This window comes from Rhizophagus irregularis, chromosome 4 (genome assembly GCF_026210795.1).
Source record: "Rhizophagus irregularis chromosome 4, complete sequence".
In the NCBI taxonomy this organism is placed as follows: domain Eukaryota; kingdom Fungi; phylum Glomeromycota; class Glomeromycetes; order Glomerales; family Glomeraceae; genus Rhizophagus; species Rhizophagus irregularis.
The window spans coordinates 5,171,847-5,191,485 of record NC_089432.1 but is presented as its reverse complement, the minus strand read 5'-3'; the positions used below and the strand labels follow the sequence as shown (position 1 = coordinate 5,191,485).

Here is a 19,639-nt window from a genome sequence, read left to right as displayed (position 1 = left end):
CAATTTAATAGTAATAGGAAAGGGCTACATTAATTTAAAATTAAAGCAATATGACAGATTAACAGCATATTAAATTAATGTCTTCAAAATTTTTGGCAAAGTTAGGCTGTATTGTTATTAACAATTATGAAAAATAATCTATTTTGGAGAAAATTACTAAATTATATTTGTATATATTGAAGTTGGATTTATGTTATTATAATTGCCTCACTCATATAAAGTAAAAGCATAAAACTTGAGTTAACCTATAATCAGTCTGAATGTGTAAATGAAAATTGATATGAATACTGAACTGTTTAAACATGTCCCAAACGGCAATCTCAATATCTAGTAGTACGGAGAGAACTGTGAAAATTTTTGGTCATGAGAATTATAATATTAACAGCAAAAATATAAGCAATTTACATAAAGAAAAGGATTTTTTAATGTTATAATGGTAGATATTCAGTCAGATTTTCTGTAAATTACAAAAAAGCCGATTCTAATAAAAAAATTTATTATTTTAACAAATCTATTGTTGTCACTAGATAGACGTAATTTTACAAAAGAAACAACTTCAATTAAGGTGATAGTAGTACTTAAATTAAAAATTAGTGAAATTTTTTTAATAAGTAAATTCAAGAATTACTAAAATCTATTTGAATGGCCATCTCTAATAAAATTTTTATTTACTTATTTACTTGTAGTAATAATGAGAAACAAGATTATTATGTGTACTTTCGAATTGTACATTTATTTTAACCAACAAATTTATTTTAGCCAATAATTTAACATATATTAATAAATCACCTTTAAATATTCATTTAAAACTATTTAAATGTTTAAAACAATATAATATATTCTAGTGATACTAATTTCATCCATTAAATCAATGGATTAATAATATATTAATGTTAGTGAAATAACGTAAAATTCATTCTTGCTAAAATTTTTTTAAATGGCCAATATAAATTACATATATTTTTCTGTTTCCATTGTACTTTTGCTTCTACTTTTAAAAGGATCTTTTTTAATTTTTTTTAAAAAATGAAAGAACTAACAAAGCCAATAATATTGAAATTATATAAAACATACCAGAAATTAATAACTACTTCAGATATTCCAATCTTGACGTTATCAGTGCCATATTTTAGGGAATTTTCCATGTTAGGTAACGGTTTTGGGTAATATAAACTAGTAAAGCACTAAATTCAACATTTGTGATTAAATGAGTAATGCGACAATTGCGACATGTTGAAGCATATCGTTAAATATCACGTGGTCGTGTGGCCCCGCAGTATATTTATACTATCGCAGTATGTAGTAAACTGTATTCTGGTATATTATATTTTGAAAAGTTGTTGATTTTATTAATTCTGAAACTTTTTGTTTTAAACTCATTTGTTATGTAGGATAATATTAAATGAATCTTAAAAGTATAAAACTATCATAAGTTTGATTTTAATTTTCTTTTATTATGATAAAAGTTTTGATAACCCAATTTTTAATTTTATGCACACAATACATTATCTGTTATACTTTAGAATATGAATTATATCAATTATATTTAAAAAACTTCATACTAGTAATAATTAAAATTTATATTCAATCATTTTTGTTCATCATTTAACATTGTAATTTCATGATTCCAAAAATCATCATCATAGTAATCTAGTTCTATAATATCTTTCACTACAAAATTTTCACGTAAGTAATTATAAAGATGATATAAATATAAAGTTTTTCTACCTTTACAATTAGTAAAAAATAATTTTAAAGATTCTCTATCAAAATTAGTAATAAAATCAATGTGAAGTCTGTATAAAGTGAGTGGAGCTAAATCAACCAATAAAATTCAGCAATTTATTCGCATATTCATAACTAAAATTTTCAAATATATCTATTGCTACCAAATGTTGGCATTTGATGAAAATATTCTCTAGTTCTTTCAGGGTTCATCATCATTTAAAAATACTGAAACATATTTTATATTTAGGCGATATTGGTGGATTGTCTGATTATATTCTTTTACATGATCATTATCAGCAGTGCGTCTAATTTTAATTTTCCATAGATTTCCATTGGTATTTTGAATATTTATTGCTATATCAAGTGATACTTTTACAAAATCAAGTATTGAAGGTTGTGATAATTTAAATATATTACATGCTCTAGTATACATTTTGATTCCATATTATTTATCTTTAAATATTGTAAATTAATTAATTTTGGAAGGAGTAAATCATATAGAAAGGATCCATTTTTTGTATATATTGTTAAATTTAAAAGAACAATTGAATTTGCATGTTTTTATAAAGCTTGGTTTATTTTCTCACAATTACCATCTTCCTTTACATATATGTATTTAATCTGTTTTTGCATTCAATAATTTCAGGGCTACTAAGGCCTATATAAATTTTTTCTATTGATCTGCATATTTGTGCCAATTCATGATAATTATTTTGATATCTTGAATCACACAACCTAAACCCAAATAGATGCTGAAATCTAACTCAAATAGATTTGAAAGAGCATCTAGATAATAGATGTTAGTAAATAAATATATATCACAAGTTGAAAATAAATATTAAAAGTTAAAGTAATTTTCATTGAACTAGTACTATTTTGTTCAGGATAGTTGCTTATATTGATTAAATTTAAATTGTTAAGGAATAAGATAAATAATAAAGTATTTAGAATATAGTAATAATAACTTTTGCAGTAACCTCTGGTTTTCATAAAATATATAAAATATGTATGTTAAACATAATTAATACATGTTAACAACAGATAGTATATATATGTTTAACATATTTTAATATATGTAATATTTTCGTAATATTAATAAAATAATGTAACAATATTTTTAATACATGTTGAAATTTAAACTTAAGCTAATACAATGTAGCAAATATTTTTGTAATATGGATAAAATATTTTAGAAATTTATTAAAATATGACCTTAAATTAATGATATAAGTAAATATTTTTGTAATATAAATAAAACATTTTTGAAATATAATGACATTAGTGAAAATATTTTTTATGTTACCACTTTATATTGGCTATATTAAAGCAATATGAATTTTTTTTATAATTTTAAAAATACGATTTTTTTTTTGAAAAAAGTATTTGTAAGTTATTAAATTTTATCTTTTCACTTCATTTTGGGTAATAATGAAACAATCGACTTAATTTTTTATTTCGTTTAAAATTGCAAATCTTAACTTTTTATCTTATGTTTAAAATTGTAAATTTTAATATAAAAAAATTCACAAAAATGTGTAATTTTAGTCAGTTTGGTTTTGTTTTTTTTTGCAATTATAATACACCTAGGTTGGATCAGTCCTAGCAAAGACCGGTCCTGCGTCGGTTTTGGGACCGATCTTCACAGTCTTCGGTCTGAGATCTGAGGACTGGACCAGACCGGAACCGATCTTATATTATTAATATCCAGTAAAAATGAGCCAAATTTTTGTGCTCATGTACTTCTAGGGCACGGTTTTTGCCAAAACTGATTATCAGTTCAATTTTTAACATTTTTGCAACGTTTTTTATTAAAAAAATGTGCGAAAACCTTTTTTTCGTGAAATTATTAATAAAAAATGTTTTTGTAACGTTTCCTATTAATAAAATAATTAAAAAACATGTGAAAATGTTTTTTTATTAAATTACTTAATAAAAAATGCTGCAAAACGTATTAAAACGTTTTTGCAACATTGTTTGTTAAAATAATTAAAAACGTTTGCGAAAAATGTTTTTTTATGAACTTATTAATAAAAAATGTTTTCACAATGTTTCTATTAAAATAATTAAAAAATGTTGCGAAACATTTTTTATTTGTTAAATTACATATTAAGAAATGTTTCACAATGTTCTTTAATGTTTTAGAGGTCTTAACATCATGGGGACAAATTTCTTGAATTTAAATCAGTCCGGTCCCAGTTTGGTCTGGTCCAGGTTGAAAGACCAGTCTTTTTGGGACTGGACTGGACTGGACTGGACTGATCCAACCCTAATTACGCCTTACTACTGAAGACTCCCTCTTTTTATCACTATAAATAGGTGGAGGGAACAGCAATGGCTTTTTCTATAGGTGCTAATACCTAATAGCCTCTACCTGTTTATGGAGTAGAGGCTTTTCATAAGGTTAAATACATGTGACATTTATATATATGTACCTTTTAAATATAATTGTAAAATAAATTAATGGGAAAACATTTTTATCGGAAAGGCCCATATTTAATTATGTATCACATGTATCACATGATATAGTATAAGCTTTTTCTTAAGAGTTTAAACTTTTTTAAACTAAATTTTTTCTTAAAGTTTAAACTTTTTTTTAAACTTTAACCATTTTCTTAAAGTATAGCTTAAACTTTTTTTAAAAACTTCTTAAACTTCTTTTTAATGAAGCTTTACCTCATTTTTCTCTCTTTTCTTTTCTCTCAAACTGAAGGAAACTAGTTTTTTCATTTTTAACAAATTTTTTAGTTTACAAGAATCTTTTAAGTGCTAAATTTTAACTAATCTAATACAAACCATAATCTTTAACTCAAATATATATTGTTAATGTTAACTGCAAAAATATACTTAAATCTAACAACTTATATGATTCCAAAAGAAATTTAACCTTAAACCCTAATGAAATAACACCCATCCACATCTAACAAAAATGAAAATTTTTCTGTTTTGTATAATGTGACCATTCAAGAAGCCTTCCTGTCAACTGAATCCGAATATGTATTTATCTTCATCCCCTATTGATTCTATATTAAGATGTCTACTTTATGGTATTTAGGAACATTGGTTTCGAATCTTTTCAATTGATTTTGTTGATCACATGCTCATGATTAGGGATGGCAACGGTCACGGTCATTAACCGGTTATGACCGGTCATGACCGTGACCGATATTGGTCGGTCAAAGATCCTGACCGTTTGACTGACCGTTTAACCGATCCTGAAAACATTTGCGAAACTTAATTTAATAAAAAAAATGTTTCGCAAACGTTTTTTTAATTATTTTAATAGAAAATGTTGCGAAAACATTTTTTATTAAGTATTTCAATTAAATTATGTTTCGCAAACATTTTCAGGATGTCGTCGGTCTGGATGTGTGTCTCGCTACCGCTCACCCCACCTCGGCCTCACGGCCTCGCAGTACCTATATCCCCCCTACGGGGGTCAGGAATCCCCATATATACTACTACCATGGCCACAGTGGCCATGGCTGGTCACACTACTTTCCAACTCTTTTTTTTTATCCATTTTTTCTTATATATAAAACTACTATGACCACTATGACCACTATGACCAGACTACTAAAAAGTGGATAAAAACGCGAATAAAGCCAAAATCAGACAGAATATCCGGTCATAGTACTGGCCACAGTTCAAAAAACTTATGATAATACTATGGCCACCTTAGTTAGCTCCTCAGGCTCCAAAACCCGATTTAAGCTATGACCACCCTTTATCTACTTACCTGAGACACCGAACTATGCCACCGAACTATGACCGCCGAACTATGACCACCGAACTATGACCGCTGAACTATGACCACCGAACTATGGCCACTTACCCCGTCAGAAAAAATAAGTAATTGAACAATGGGTATACCATAAGTAATATACAATGATGAACTTACACGCAGCCACTTATCTTGCCGAAGACCTCGGACTTGATCTTGTAGACATCTATGGAATCCGTAAATGGATCCAAATGCGGGCATCGCCCCTCAACGACCCAGATATAGTAGCAGAAATAGTCAGAAACCTTCCGGCCAAAGAATTTGGAAAGCACCTCAAGATAAACAGACTCTGGTACAACTGTTGTAAAGCCGAGTTGTGGAAGCGATATGAGAAAGCCGAGGAGGCATACGACAGGGCAGTAGAAAAGAAGGAAAAAGCGGGGGATGCTCTTGGTCAATCATTTGAGGAAGAGGGTATTGGAAATCGTGAACTTCATGAGCTTAATTGGAAGGAGTATCAAAAGGCTTGTAAAGAGTTAACGGACGCTAGAAAAGAGCAAATAATGGTAAGGTGGGCTCTTGAGCGGTGTGGATTTCACTAGATATACGTGGATTGAAAAGGGGGAAGGGAAGATTTAGAGCAGTCGTAAAGGTTCGTGGTTTATAGTTTTTTTTTACCCCTAAAAGATAACCAGATATAACCGGAGGACCGCAGAACCGCAGGACCACAGGACTACAGGAGGGTAACCTGGTAGGAGTGCAGATCTTTGGAAAAAATATTCGGCAATTGAAGATTAGGTAACTATAAATTAGTACTCGATTTGATAGAACAAAAAATGGCCGCTCAAGTTCCAGCAATCTTTAACCCCAACAACCGTTTCTTCTACGATGACCTTCTTAAAAAGTGTATAGGTACACACATAAAAGAAAGCATCAATTCAGCAATCTCAGCTTCTGTGGCTTTCATCACCACGAAGTCCGGCATGTGGATCAGAAAAAAGAAGGCTTATAATGGAAGCATATACTTCGAGTTTGCTGCAGATCTCAAGGGAATTTCTACTAAGCACAAGGTAAGTATTCGGTCAGATGCAGGAGAAGATGATGGTATGACCACATCCATCAAGTTAAAGGACCTTCTTATCCAAGCCTCAGTCACAAAGATCTGTTATACAGATGTAAACTTCATGCCTTATCCCCCAAACGCGCCAAAGTATAATCCTGAATTCTTCAATCTCTTTCTAGGTTTCAGGGCTCAACCCGCTGAGCACATCAAACCGAACCTAGTTAATCCAATCATTCGACATGTTCATAAGGTATGGTGTGCAGAGGACAAGCAGTTAACCACGTACATCCTCAACTGGCTTGCATTTCTGGTTCAAAATCCTGACAAAAAACCCGGTACAGCAATTATTATGCGCAGTCCCCCAGATGTGGTAAGAATATCTTAACCGATTTTATCGGAGAACGTATTCTCGGCCGTGAAAACTTCCTCTCCACTACGCGTCTTGAAGATGTAATGGGAAGGTTCAATGCGGCTGTTCGTGCCAAAAAACTTATCATCCTCAATGAATGTGATATGTCAGGCAAGGAATGGCACGGGGCAAACAACCGACTCAAGAGTTTAATCACCGAGCCTTACATCTCTATCGAGGAAAAGGGGATAGATGTGAAGGTTATTGATGACTTTGCTGGCTACATGATCCTCAGTAATCATGCTATGCCAATCCGTATAGAAATGGGAGATGAAAGATTTGTAGCTCTCAACGTCTCAGCCAAATATAAGGGCAATAGAGAATACTTCGGTTCTCTCGTAAAAGTATTAGAAAATCCGGATACAGCCAGTTCCTTCATGTCCTATTTACTTAGCCGAGACTTAACTAGCTTCAATCCCCGATCTATTCCTGATACTCAAATGAAACAGGAGCTAATCGAAGCAAGTATTCCAAATCCCCAGCGTTTCATACAATATTACCTTGAAATGATGTGGCCCGACAATTGTGATACACTTGAAATTCCTTGTACAAATTTCTATAGCACTTACCAGAATTGGTGCAGTGAGAAGGGCGAAAACAAAACACTTAGTGATAATAAGTTTGGTATGGAGATTAAGCAATTTATTCCTAAAACTCGCCCAAGACGTTCAGGTGCTAGAATAAACTATTACATACTAGATAAAGCAAAAATTGCGAAGAATTTTAGTAGAGTAATCCAGGAGACACAAGACATACAGGAAGCACAGGTAGATCAAGAGGAAGTAGAGCCAGTTGTTGAGAAACCTGCTGAGGAAAAACCCGCTTCTGTCGAGAAGAAGCCTACTGAAGAAACCAAAAAGACTCCACCACCAGTACCACTTAAGCCCGATTGCTTGAAGGTAAAACCCGCACCTGTCATCAATGAGGATCCTATTCCTGAGGAATCTCCAGCTCCTATAGAGTCAGATACTGATGAACCTATAGATAGCTTCTCAGACTGTTATCTATCTGATGAGGAACCTGATCAAGAAGATGAGCCGCCTGCTGAAGAACCTGCACTTAAAGCTGTTGATGACTATGACGTCTTAGATGACTTGCTATCTGACTCAGATTTTACAACTGTGAACCCAGCTCCTGAACAACAACCCGAGTCTCCCGCAGAATTTTCTGCATCTGTCACTAAGCCTGACCCAGAACCGGCTCCTGAAGAACAACCTGAGTCTCCCGCAGAATTTTCTGCATCTGTCACTAAGCCTGACCCAGAACCGGCTCCTAAAGAGCAACCTATCCCAGAACCCGACACAGAACTAGAAGTTGACTGGGACCCTGAACCAAAGGAAGGTACTCGAGCACACTGGGCTTGGCATGAAAGGCACCGATGGGATCGTAAGCCATGGGTCAAGAATTCAAAGGACCAGGTCTTCAATGATCTCCACAATACAGGTAAGGATTTATGGGCTAAGTACCAAGACGTGTCAGACAACTATGACTGGAAAATACTCGCGTTTGAAGTAGAGGAATGTCCCACAACACGTATTGAGGACGAGTACCAGTACTACCTTAGGGAGGTAGTAGACCGCTTCAAGGACTGGATAGAATATAATGGGTACTTACCTAAAACACCTAGCCGTAAAGAACTCGCAGATCTAATAAGAGCATATAAGGAGGATCATGATGCCGAGATTATCCCTACCACCTCCGGTTATGAAACTATGAAGATGAATAAGGGTAAGGCACGAGAAATCCCAGAGGAACGTCCAAAAACTGATATGGAACGTGAATGGGAAGCCGCTAATGGATTTGTAGACGAGCTGGATATTGATGAGGCCTGTGATATGATTGACTCCTTTTAATAAGATAAGCGCCTCTTAGTTATCTTATATTTTTTATATAAAAAACCTATATTACAATTGAATACAATTCATAGTTATATCAAATGGCCTATTCAAAAATTGCACGTGCTTTGCCTACAAGACCAGATATCAAAGAACTACAGTATTCAGGCGCAAGATTTTCTAGAGGAGCTATTGCCAGACTTGGACAGCAACTCCAATCCCGGTATCCGACACATAAATTTCAGATTCTGCTTCCCTATGAAAACTGGAAACCCGGTGGATGGACATCAGGAAACCAACCAGCCAGCCTCTTCTCACTCTTGGACCACTACGACGAAGCACAACTACCGGATGATGCAGACCCTGATTATTTTGAACGATTCATAATTTATGTGAGAGATGCCCCACCGGTTGCAGGGGGTTGCAACGGGGAGCTAAATGATTGCCTGTATGAATGCCTGAAATATATCTACGGCACATTCTCTAAAATGCCAAAGTCAATCAAAAAGCCCGAGTATATCAAAAAGGCATTAGGTCTCAATCGTGATGCTCCAGTTCCAGTCTCATATATGGATAAGGTTGAACAACTTGCAGGAAGCCTTGCACTTAATATTGTAGGGGATTCCACTCGAATTTCCAAGAGCAAATCTGACAGACGTGCAACACTTATCCTGTCTGAAGGCCACTACTCTCTTGCACTGAATCCCGGAAGACTCCACCCTAGCAAATTAGATAGAAAACAAAAGTCTCCCTTTGTTTATCGTGAAGATGGGGTTAATAATGTAGTAACAATATACAATGGTAAGACAGTTAAGTCTCTTACAGTTGGACAGTTTCAGAAAGGTAAGAACTCTGATAGTTACTCCTTCATCCCTATCGAGAAGAATTGTAAAACTGGAATATATGAAACACTTGAGAAAACATACCAGAGGATCCATGAAGAGCGGGATTCCTTCCTACAGGCTACAAAGAAGTTCGGTCTAGGAATCGACTTATCTTACCACAACTGGTCGTACAAGAGAACTGCACTCTGGCTTTTTGAACGGTTTAGTGTAGGGGTTCCAGCCAATGATCCTCTTGACCCAGTCGAAGCAGAGTGGATAAGTGATGCAATGATGGGAGGTCTTATCTGGGCAGACAATGAATGGAAGGGCTATGGAAGGCAATACGACGTGACAAGTTTGTATCCAAGTATTCAGCAATCAAATGCAAACTTTCCAATCCGACAAGGTAAGTTTCAAATACTCAAAGACTTTGTAGACCATAGAGGTTATGCCTTGTATGGATTATTTCGTGCTAGCTCCCAGGGAGCGCCCAAGGGCAAGGTAAGTGGTAATGACATTCTCTTCCGACAGAATAAGAGGGGAGTCTATACATTCATTGACTTACAACGAGCAAAGAAACTTGGACTCGATATACAGTTAATCCAGGATGGAAAGCCAAATGCCTTGATATATGACAGAGAAGCAAGAATTCCTGGGACTGTAATATTTGGTGAGTATGTCCACTTTCTCTTCAATATAAAGAACCAGGGTGGCGTGGCCGGTCGTGTTGCAAAGAGAGTTCTCAATACACTATGGGGAGCACTCTGCCAGAGGAAACGCAATTACAAGACACTCACCACAGATCAAACAGATCCATTCAAGTTTCCAGAAGGCCACACACTTGACTCCATCGTACCAGTAGGATCTGACCAGTGGCGATTCCAGTTCACAAACCCAGGTAGTCCCTTCAAGGGTGAGTATCCTAGGATCGCTCCATTCTTATTAGCACATGGACGGAAGACGACTTCAGAGTTATTAGAACCATATAAGGATAAAGTACGACGCATCCATACAGATGGATTTATTCTAGAGGAACAGCCGAGTAGTCCTACACTTATCACTTGTCCAGAAAATGCATCCAAAGCATTGAAAGCTCTCAAGTTTGAAACCGCAGGATACTGCCATGTGAAAAATGCAAACAAGGTTATCTGGACATGATTGCCAAGAATGCGGTTGGATTTACAGTAGGTATATATATTTTTTCTTGCTTGAATGTAAAGTCAATTTGAAGATTCCTATTTATTACAAAGTACAAAAAAGTATAAGGAATCATGTCAACATATACCGAATTAGCAAGCATTATTAACAGCACTGACAGCATTAGTGATAAAGTTATTTATGATGCATCACACAATCAGTTCACCATTGTCTCTGATGAAACTGTCCTCAAGATTATCCGTGCATTGAAAGACACTATAGTAGTCGCATTAGTATCTGGGTTTAGCAAAACCAGCTACCTTGTCCAGGATCATGTGAAGTATATCAAGAGAATCCAGACAGCAAAGTCTCCTGTATCATATGTGAAGTTCGTGGCCAGAAAACTCTTCCCAGATAATGCAGCATATACTGCTAAGATAGCAAAGATTCGTGAATCATACAAGAATAAACAAGCTCTTTTAGACAAACTTGAGGCCCTCTTCGAGTTGTATTATAATGTAACTAAGGACTCATTAACAGGTCCCCCAAAGCGAGCTGTCACTATGAATGAGGCTGAGAAAACCTTAGCAGAACTTCTTGCATAAGCGGCTCCTGTACGAATTTAGTTTATATTTTTTATCCATTTGTAATGGGCATACAGTAATTGAAGATGGCTATAGTATAAGTAACATAACATCATGTTAGACCGGTTACCAGTAGAAATAGTCGAACGCATTGTCACAAAAATCCCGGATACTGACCTTATTGCAGCGAGTAAGGTAGATAGAGTGTGGTGGCAGGAAGTTCGTCGAGAGGCATATAAGAGGTGGAAAAATTATGCCACTACGATCAGGGATGTGTACTGTGAAATCCGAGCTCTCGGAAAGCATTATATAAAGAGGGAAATTGACTGGATAACGTTTGAAGATGTAAACGACCTCTATAAAAGATGGATAAACTGCCTTACCGAGGATCAGCTTTATATTATGGAAAAAATGCTTAGGAATGGGATGGTCGTGGACCCCCAAGAGAGGGAAACCATAGAGTATGCATTAAGTGAACAAAGATGGGGAGGCGATCCTTGGGGACTGGGAGTGGTATGAATGGACTAACAGGAGTAGCTTATTTATCGGGTATCCTCATATTTCTTGACAAGGACTGATGACCATGTAACCTTATCATCAGGTATCCTTGCATTTTTTCGACAAGGATTGATGACCATGTAACCTTATCATCAGGTATCCTTGCATTTTTTAATAAGGATTGATGACCATGTAACCTTGTCATCAGGTATTCTCGTATTTTTTGATAAGGACTGATGACCGTGTCACTTGGTTATTGTAAATTGAAGAAAACTATTAGGTATGTAGACACGTACAGAAAAAAGACATGTCTTACCCTTATATAGCTAACCCTATAACTGGACGTCCAATTATTATCGGTGGAGATACCTTTAATCGAATAGTTATGGAATCCCATGATTATATTGATGGAAGGCTTGTCTGTAGACAAACTGCACCTCCACCTGAAGAGCAACCTGTATATTTAAATACAGATACAGGACGTTATGTTCGACGTGGTACTAGAACATATTATAGACTGATTGAGAGTGACTATGAGGTAGTTGAGGATTACTACCTTGTCCATTATGAAGAAGAGGCGCTTATAGAGGAAATCATCAATGAAACACGCTATAATGAGGAAAATCTTGATGGGCAGCGGTTAACTTTCAATGATATACAACAAATCAGGACTGCTATTCAGGCTGACCAAGATGAATATGATGATTTTATCTTACAGCAAGATACGACTAACGGAACACTTTCCTCCGGTCCTTCCGGTCGTCCACGAACTTTGGAAGACCATACCCCGAGACTTGCAGAGCTTAATATTGAGTTGTGTAGGGAATGTCTCATGCCTGTAAGCCCAAGTGACTTAACGGACAAGTTGTGCAAGGACTGCTCCGAATAGTTACTTAATTTTGAATAATTCTTTTTTACATAAAGAAAGATAGCCATGTCAACATCAATCGTAATAAACCAATGCCAAAACTGTGGAGTAATCACTCCAAAAACAGCATATAGAGGATTATCCAGCGTGTTGTATAGACAGATTATAAAGAAGATTGGCGACGAGAGTGAACCTTTACAAGCCTTGGGACTTGCTAGGGATAAGTTAGTTCAGATCATTCGTCGGGGAAGTAATGTGGACTTTACACAATTGTTTACACAAAAACTGGATATGAATATTATGGATGGAGAGCCATATGAAGATATTAGGAAGTGGCTTCTCGAACAGCTTATAGCCATAGGTTATGACAGTGGAGAAATTGCTTTATATCAATTTCTAAGGGATACATATCCAGATGGTATTGACGAGCCTTTCACTACATTCTATGAGAACTATGTAAATCATATAAGTAATCCAATGACTAAGAACTTTGCTTCTCGTGCTTTAGGAGCAATAGGGTTGAAGGCTAAGATGTTAAGGATTGACTTTGAAGGCCGTAAAAAAAGTGCTATGATTCTTAAAGCTTCTGCAGACGAATTACTTGATATTCTCACAAGATACTATTAATTCCTACTTGTAATGCTCGACGGTCCATGTGGCTCTTAGAAAAGATCTGTAGAAGGACTTCAATACCTTCTATTATTTGTTTATTATCCAGAGGGTGACTAGACTTCAGGGCTTCATATCGGGAGAATAACTCCTTCACATTCTCAGTTTTCAGAGTTTCAGTCTTTGCAGTCTTACCCTGTACTTTTGCTAAGAAATCCTGAAAGTCAGCTCCTAGGGTCTTACCAGAGAGTCCATAAGCTTCCCGAAAGACATATTTAATCCAGGTATCTGCATTCTTGGCTAAGACACCAGGTACAAGTAAATGTTGACGTTCTTTAGGGGATGGAAATACCCGAGCAAATTCAATCAAGTGTCCACCTTTTTTTGCTTCAAATACAGCTTTCTGACCATAGGGACTAAACTTGGATCGAACTGTGATTGAACTGGGTTCAGACTGAGATCGAACTGGGTTCAAACTTGGATCAAACTGAGATTGAACTGAGATCGAACTAGGATTGAACTGAGATTGCTCTGTGATCGAACTGAGACTAGTATCCCATCTTACTCGAATGGACAGTGGATCACTTTTGGACCGTCTAAGATCAAACACTACAAATTCACGTTGCAGAGTAAGATCATCAATTACTGGTGCTAATGACTCTGATTCTTCTGTATATAGGCGGATGATTCTCTTGGTATCTGTAAGGCTCCCATGACCTCCATGCAGTGAGATGTAGTTAACATTTTCTCGAATAGCCTTAGGAATGGCAAAGAATCTTTGGGCTACATAAATACATGAAATATTTTTGTGTCGTCCATGTGTAAAGTAACCAGTGATGAGATCCTGGATTTTTTTAGGTGCATCCATCAGATCCTCGAAGATTACCACAGTAGCTTGAGTAGGGTCGAAGGAATCAATCTCTGGAATCTCACTATGGGTTACTGCAGTGAATGGGATCTTCTCCTCTTCGAAAAAATCATGTACAACTGCCCACTTTGGCTCGTCAAGATATCTGCCAACTAAAAGTACTGCATCACATAGTACATACCGATTACCATCCTCCTTTGCTTTCTTGTCACCCATTAACAAATTAATGATCATAGTTGTCTTACCTGAGTCTGAGCTACCTGCTACGGCTAATCGAAAGGGCCATGATGGAGCAAACTCATTGCCTTGTCTTGAGTCGGTCGTGTACTCGTCCAAATTGTATACATAAAGATCCATTTGAATTTTATTCTAACTTAGTTTAAATACTATGTCGACATCAACACCAATTCCAGTTTATACTCCTTCAGAACCTACTGGACCGCCTCCTGCACACTTGACCAATGAAGAAAATGATGATGAATTAGTTAGAATACTTAAGGCTCATGCAAATTTATTGACTACCAGGGGTCGTTTAACTGTTGATTCAGAGATACAGGAGGCAAATAATCAAATCAAACATATTATTAATATATTAATGTATCGCTGTAAAGCAAAATATGAAGAACTTGGTATTACAAAAGATTTGTTAGTTTTTGCACAAGGTAAGATAAATGCATTTGATGAAACGTTTACTAATTTAGAACGTCAATTAGTTATTATACGTGCTGCCAATGATAATTTCATAGAAGAAAACCATAACCTGCAAAGAGATTATGATACTATGGTAGAGCTTCGTCGACGGGCTATAGGTGAACGTAATCAGGCACGACATGAACGTAATGTATTACAAGCAGATTATACTCAAGCAGTAAGGGATCGTAATGAGGCTCAAAATGCTGTGAATCGTGGTAATATCCTTTTAAATCATTGGCGGCTGAGGGCTACTCGGACTGGAGGACAACTTGTATTGGCTAATGCGCAACTTGGACAGGTTAATGCACAGCTAGCACATGCTAATAATAGGGTGCGTTTTGGGATTCAGACATTAGGAAGACTTAGGAATAGACTTTTCCAACAGATAGCTGCTCTTAGAATTCAGGTACAATGGTTTCGAATTAGACAATTGAACCCTCCTCCACCTCTTTTAAACAATCCACTAGAGACGATATGGCTACCACTGCGATAGGATTGCCAATTTTTGAGGGTAAAGCTACTGATGATATTGATACATTTGTTAGGCTTTATATGGGTTATCTTGATACTATCAATCTTAACCCATACGCTGCTGGAGGGCCACCAGAGTCTTGGAAAAGAGCTATGGGTATACTTAGAAGCTGCATGGCTGGTGAAGCGGCTGAATGGTTTGATCGAGAAATTACAGGAAAAAATTGGGAACTTTCTGGTATCACTTCAAGAGGTGGAGCTAATTTAGCTGCTTTTGTAGCATTAGTAATACCAGAAGGTGCAGGAGGACCAAATGCAGGTACCTATGTAAATGGGTCTGAAGCACATGTTTATGCTACAGATGCAGCTAATGCATTAGTAACTATTAGAGCAGCATTTATTCCTACCCATGATTTAATAGGTGGAGATAAAGCTTGGGGAAGAGCTGGTGCTCGTCCGACAGATAGAGCTGCTCCAGCTACTGCAGATGCTGGTGTTGCTGCTAATAATAATCGTTCTATAGTTTTTCCAGGTATTAAACCTAACCAGGCGCTTTATTGGCTTAGAACACAATTTCCAACTATTTTAGATGAAAAGAAACGTATCCGTTTTAACAGTCTTTATCAGGAAAATGAGCCAGTCGATGCATTTTATAGAACTGTAAAGAGAGCTGGAAAATTACTAAAACTAACTGATGATCTTATTATCGACCAGTTCTTTAGAGGTCTTTCGGCTGATAATATTTTTGAAGCAGAAAGGTTTAGTAATCTTAATCCTGATGACTTGGTTAAACATCTGAGAAATTTAGAACGGAGAAGGGCTGAAATGCGCTTGGGGTTACAAGATAGAAATCGACGACTTCAAGCAGATTACAGTGATGTAACTCAACCTCCGTTAGGAAAACAGGAACCTGTAGTACTGACATCAAAGTCATCTGGGGTTACTCAAGAACAATTACAAGAGTTACTTAAGGCTCAAGCTGAGGAACTTACCAAGAATTTTCAGGTGCAATTTAAACAATTACAGGCTCGGCCAGTTCGTAATCCACCAGTCTATAGACAGCAGATTAAACCTGTTCGACCAAAACCACAGAGACGTGTTGTTCAGGATCCTCAGGATCCTGATTGGGATGATGGTTATGTAGATCATGATGTTGGTGATGACCCTGATGCTCCTGAGTGGACTTTGGATGATCATCAAAATGCTATTGATCTTATTATGGGATATAAACGTGGGACGTCTAAAATACTTACAAAACAACTTCAGAAGGCTAAAGATAGACGTGATGATCTGGATTTGGCCCGAGCAATGAGAAACCTCGATCTTAATGATGATGCTATGGACATTGATACTGCGAGTTTTGGTGAAAAGGTAGAATTGAGAGAAAAAGATGGTGATGTCTATATGGTTCGTGTTGGGTCAAAAAAAGTAGGTTCGAGTATCTCAAAACTTCTTAAGTCGTCCCCAAATAAGACAGCAGTTAACTCTTCTAGTGTGCCATTGAAAGGCAAAGCAACCCCTGTTAAGATTCCTGTGAAAGTTACTGGTAGTAAGTTTACACCTGCAAAAGCTGTTACTAAGAATGATTTATTAAGCCTGTTAAGGTCTGCAGACTTTAGGAAATTACTCCGTGAGATTCTTCAGGAGGAGTTATTGTCTGCTAGAAAAGTCACAGAGATTTCGGAGGACCTAGTTGAGGAGGAACAAGAAGAGGATATCAGGGTAGATGATCCTATGGATATTGACATAGCTCGTTTAGAGAATACTAAAGATCTTTTAGCACTGGATGGGGAGGTTAATGGAATAGCAATTCAGTGTTTAGCAGACACTTGTGCTAATGCGTCTTTTATTCAGAGAGAAGCTGCTGAGGAATTAGGGTTGGATATTGACAAGAGTATTACATATAACATATCTGGTGCTTCAGGAACAGGTAGGACATTCGGCATGGTAAAGGGAGTGACAATCAAACTTACCCCTGATTATGCTATCACTGAGGACCTTGCAGTCTTAAGTGGTTACAAGCATAGGGAAATTGGGTTAAGCCGAACGTGTCTGAAACGTTACAATTATGATGTCCATGAATCACGTGAACATATAGCCTTTACCTGTGATGGGAAGAATGTTTTTATCCCGATAGTTCCTGATGCTAATCGAGGGGATAAAAAATAAGACCCTTTAATTCTTCTATTTTTTTTATTCCCAAAATTTGCGAATTAAGTCAGGGACATCCTCCTTCAACCGGTCAGCAGGTTCCCAAGTAGCCTCAGTGTCTGGATAGCGCTCCCACTTAACCAAATACTGGTCTTGACCTTTTCTAATGCGATGCCGAAGTATCTGCTCAGGAACAAATCTTTCAGGTTGTCCTCTTATCACAGAGTCAGGTGGAGGCTTTTCATTAATAGGAACTACTTGCAATTCCTTTCGGGTATATGCACATCTGGATACACCTAATCGACCATGTGGTCCATTAAGGAGATATGTAGGAGGCTGTTCGGGTGAGAGTATCATTTTTTTGATTACACGAATGTTTGGGTTCCATCTTATGTCTCCTGTACGGAATTTTCCGTGAAGTTTATTACCGAGTACTGAGATAGGTTCATCTAACTTGACTCTGACACGTGCTCCTTCAGAGAGGAGATCCGTCTTTTTTGACACTTTGGGTGATCCTGTCGGAATGTCTGGGGGATTTCTCTGCCAGAGTTCATTTACTTTACTCACTATATTATGGAAATCTTCTGACCATTCCACGGATGTCACCCCGGTTTTCAACTCCTGTGCTACCATTCGTTTAAGAAGGGGTTCTTGGATGGCTTGGATAGCTCTTTCAGCATAAGATTGCTGTTTATGCCTTCCTGGCTCTCCGAACCTCATCATTACCCCTAGGCTGTTCAGGAAAAAATCACGTACCTGGTCGTTAGTGAATTCTGATCCGGAGTCTGTCTCCAGTCTGTGTGTTGGTGGCTTAATACGATTTCTTCTGTAGATTTTGACAAACCCGTTTAGAACTCTATTTGCAGTCTTATCCTTTAGGGGTTCTGCATCAACTCTCTTTCCTGCAACTTCCACCACTACGAGAAAATAGTGGAATCCTTTGGGGTCAACTGGCATCTCTGCAAGATCTGCCTGATGTGTTGCATTTGGTTTCCATACAATTACCTTTGGGCGTTCTGTTGACTTTTCCTTTAGGGGCTTTTTGTATAGGTTGTAGTGCTCTTCACCTTTTAGAATTCGTGCTGGTACTCCGGAGAGATTGTAGTACTTATAGTAATTCTCTAAGTGTGACATATTACAACAAATTAAAGGAATGGTTTTAGACTTCAAATCTTAAAATGACACGTTTTTACTGCCTAAAGTGCAAGAAGGAAACTGAGACGGCTAGTGAAATACAAGATATGACTACAAATGGGCGTTACCGGCTGCATGGTGACTGCACAATTTGTGGTATGCATAAGAATACTTTTACTGGAATAGACTGGGTGATCAAGAAGAAGACTAAGGAGAAAAAGAAAGAAACCGCTGCTAAGAGACAGCAGACGGCTTACAATCGGCAGTGCAAAAAACTTGGACAGAAAATCTTAGATTCTGATGACGCGTGTAAACAGTGTATTGATAAATGCCTTAAGGAGGCAAAAAAGAGGAAGACGGATTAGTACTGTCTTCTAAACTTATCTGGATATGCTCTATTCTCAATACCCATTGTTCAATTACTTATTTTTTCTGACGGGGTAAGTGGCCATAGTTCGGTGGTCATAGTTCGGCGGTCATAGTTCGGTGGTCATAGTTCGGCGGTCATAGTTCGGTGGCATAGTTCGGTGTCTCAGGTAAGTAGATAAAGGGTGGTCATAGCTTAAATCGGGTTTTGGAGCCTGAGGAGCTAACTAAGGTGGCCATAGTATTATCATAAGTTTTTTGAACTGTGGCCAGTACTATGACCGGATATTCTGTCTGATTTTGGCTTTATTCGCGTTTTTATCCACTTTTTAGTAGTCTGGTCATAGTGGTCATAGTGGTCATAGTAGTTTCATATATAAGAAAAAATGGATAAAAAAAAAGAGTTGGAAAGTAGTGTGACCAGCCATGGCCACTGTGGCCATGGTAGTAGTATATATGGGGATTCCTGACCCCCGTAGGGGGATATAGGTACTGCGAGGCCGTGAGGCCGAGGTGGGGTGAGCGGTAGCGAGACACACATCCAGACCGACGACAGGATCAGTTAACCAGTCGGTCAAACGGTCGGTTAACCGGTTGGTCAGACCGGTCGGTCAAGTGGTCAGTCAGTCGGTCAAAGGTTCTTGACCGGTTATAACCGACCGATGACCGACCATGACCGA

General features: G+C 37.0%; 6 protein-coding genes across 6 annotated transcripts; 5 read left to right on the top strand and 1 right to left on the bottom strand.

The window, feature by feature from the left end:
- Nucleotides 1-1,927: 1,927 nt before the first annotated feature.
- OCT59_024426 (uncharacterized protein) lies at nt 1,928-2,161 on the bottom strand (the record flags this gene model as incomplete). Its single annotated transcript, XM_066135426.1, has 1 exon — nt 1,928-2,161. The coding sequence occupies one exon, from the start codon at nt 2,159-2,161 to the stop codon at nt 1,928-1,930; it is 234 nt and encodes a 77-aa protein (XP_065991450.1).
- Nucleotides 2,162-5,616: 3,455 nt separating this feature from the next.
- OCT59_024425 (uncharacterized protein) lies at nt 5,617-6,051 on the top strand (the record flags this gene model as incomplete). Its single annotated transcript, XM_066135425.1, has 1 exon — nt 5,617-6,051. One exon carries the CDS (start codon nt 5,617-5,619, stop codon nt 6,049-6,051), a length of 435 nt encoding a protein of 144 aa, XP_065991449.1.
- Nucleotides 6,052-6,285: 234 nt separating this feature from the next.
- Nucleotides 6,286-6,897, top strand: OCT59_024424 (uncharacterized protein; the record flags this gene model as incomplete). The annotated part of the gene is made up of 1 exon (XM_066135424.1): nt 6,286-6,897. The coding sequence occupies one exon, from the start codon at nt 6,286-6,288 to the stop codon at nt 6,895-6,897; it is 612 nt and encodes a 203-aa protein (XP_065991448.1).
- A 1,960-nt stretch (nt 6,898-8,857) lies between these two features.
- OCT59_024423 (uncharacterized protein) lies at nt 8,858-10,738 on the top strand (the record flags this gene model as incomplete). The annotated part of the gene is made up of 1 exon (XM_066135422.1): nt 8,858-10,738. The coding sequence occupies one exon, from the start codon at nt 8,858-8,860 to the stop codon at nt 10,736-10,738; it is 1,881 nt and encodes a 626-aa protein (XP_065991447.1).
- A 113-nt stretch (nt 10,739-10,851) lies between these two features.
- OCT59_024422 (uncharacterized protein) lies at nt 10,852-11,322 on the top strand (the record flags this gene model as incomplete). The annotated part of the gene is made up of 1 exon (XM_066135421.1): nt 10,852-11,322. The coding sequence occupies one exon, from the start codon at nt 10,852-10,854 to the stop codon at nt 11,320-11,322; it is 471 nt and encodes a 156-aa protein (XP_065991446.1).
- A 93-nt stretch (nt 11,323-11,415) lies between these two features.
- On the top strand, nt 11,416-11,820 carry OCT59_024421 (uncharacterized protein; the record flags this gene model as incomplete). The annotated part of the gene is made up of 1 exon (XM_066135420.1): nt 11,416-11,820. The coding sequence occupies one exon, from the start codon at nt 11,416-11,418 to the stop codon at nt 11,818-11,820; it is 405 nt and encodes a 134-aa protein (XP_065991445.1).
- Between the last annotated feature and the right edge of the window lie 7,819 nt (nt 11,821-19,639).